Here is a 1,890-nt window from a genome sequence, read left to right as displayed (position 1 = left end):
TGTGGTTGGTCCTCAGTGGTGGAGATGTTATGGTGATGTTATGGTGTGGTTGGTCCTCAGTGGTGGAGATGTTATGGAGATGTTATGGTGTGGTTGGTTCTCAGTGGTGGAGATGTTATGGTGTGGTTGGTCCTCAGTGATGGAGATGTTATGGTGTGGTTGGTTCTCAGTGGTGGAGATGTTATGGTGTGGTTGGTCCTCAGTGATGGAGATGTTGTGGTGATGTTATGGTGTGGTTGGTCCTCAGTGGTGGAGGTGTTATGGTGATGTTATGGTGATGTTATGGTGTGGTTGGTCCTCAGTGATGGTGATGTTATGGTGTGGTTGGTCCTCAGTGGTGGAGGTGTTATGGTGATGTTATGGTGATGTTATGGTGTGGTTGGTCCTCAGTGGTGGTGATGTTATGGTGATGTTATGGTGTGGTTGGCCCTCACAGTGGTGAAGATGTTCTGGTGATGTAATGGGCCGTGTCCGTGTATCAGACAGGGCCAGAGCAGCTGTTGTGGTTGCCGTGCTGCGTGTCCGGGTCTGCTGGTTGCGTACGGCGAGTGGGGCGGAGCTTAAAGAAGTCTGACACATAACGAACCTGAGAGGAGAGGAGAAGAGAGAGAGGGGCGGAGAAGAGAGGGGCAGTACAGTTACTAGATTATTAGATCGTAAGATGTTAATCAGCTAACATGGAGTGTGTGCGGCGCACATTCACTCACTCACTCACTCACTCACTCACTCACTCACTCACTCACTCACTCACTCACTCACTCACTCACTCACTTCTCCCCGTCTCAGATGGTCACTTACATTGAGCACGGCGATGAGCGCCCCCTGCAGTAACCCCACTAACACGTCACTCCAGTGGTGCTTGTAGTCGGACACGCGTGTGTATCCCACGTACACTGCGAACGCCACCAGGAAGAACTGGATGGTCGGTCTGACGAGACGCGTCCACTTCCCCTGCATACGAGCGTGCACGTACAGCTGCACACACACACGCGCACACACACAGTCGAGTCAGTCATCTCACATCAACGTGTGTGTACACAAAACATATTCACCAGCGCAGGGTCAAAAACTACTTTTACCAAACAAACACGCTTTTTTCGTCTACTTCTGGAGTAACACTGGGATGCTATTTGGACAGAAGTCCTCTCCTGTAAGACTCCAACACTCACCGCTAGGAACAGCATACAGTACATCCCGAAAGAGGAGTGGCCAGAGTAGAAGGACAACCTGGAACACACACAGGACAACAGCTTAACCAAAAGTTGCTTTTATATATATATATATATATGAGAGAGAGAGAGAGAGACACAGAGAGAGAGAGAGAGAGAGAGAGAGACACACAGAGAGAGAGAGAGAGAGAGAGAGAGACACAGAGAGAGAGAGAGACACAGAGAGAGAGAGAGAGAGAGAGAGAGACAGAGAGAGAGAGAGAGAGAGAGACACAGAGAGACACAGAGAGAGAGAGAGAGAGAGAGAGGCCCACCTGGACTCGGTGACGTTGCGGGGGTTGCCGGTACAGTTGATCTGCAGCACATACCCAGGGCATGCCGTCGGATTACACACAGACAGGAAGTTGGGGCGGGGCCGACCTATGGTGAACTTGGCTATGTCGGTCAGGGATTGGCTGACGCTGGCTCCGAACAGGAAGGTGCCCACAATCTTGTAGAGGGCCGCCAGGTACTGGTTGAACTGGGAGTTGCTCTGCAGACGCTTGGCGTAGACCAGGTACGCCTCCCCCGTCGTGATCTGACAGGAACAAGAGACAGGACATGAGGGGGGCTGCACAGCTCCACTAAAGAAGGGCTCTGGTGGGGGCCACTCCCATCGTTTGTGATGTTGGTCACGTTGGAGTGAAGTGCCTTGCTCAAAGGCACAAGGGTAGGCAATGAT

At 51.9% G+C, this 1,890-nt stretch overlaps 1 protein-coding gene across 1 annotated transcript in view; it reads right to left on the bottom strand.

Annotated features, from left to right (window-relative positions):
• Positions 1 to 478: 478 nt before the first annotated feature.
• The window catches only part of LOC311319463 (phospholipid phosphatase 2-like), a gene marked incomplete at both ends in the record, with an annotated part of 15,426 nt that continues 14,014 nt past the window's right edge, over positions 479 to 1,890 (bottom strand). Inside the window, 4 exons of the mRNA XM_084451024.1 lie at positions 479 to 586; positions 799 to 975; positions 1,170 to 1,227; positions 1,484 to 1,746. Coding sequence (XP_084307150.1) covers positions 479 to 586; positions 799 to 975; positions 1,170 to 1,227; positions 1,484 to 1,746 — 606 coding nt within the window. The remainder of the gene's footprint in view (positions 587 to 798; positions 976 to 1,169; positions 1,228 to 1,483; positions 1,747 to 1,890) is intronic.

The sequence above is a fragment of the Borostomias antarcticus genome (assembly GCF_949987555.1).
Source record: "Borostomias antarcticus genome assembly, chromosome: 16".
In the NCBI taxonomy this organism is placed as follows: Eukaryota; Metazoa; Chordata; class Actinopteri; order Stomiiformes; family Stomiidae; genus Borostomias; species Borostomias antarcticus.
This window is presented reverse-complemented; position numbering and strand designations above follow the sequence as displayed.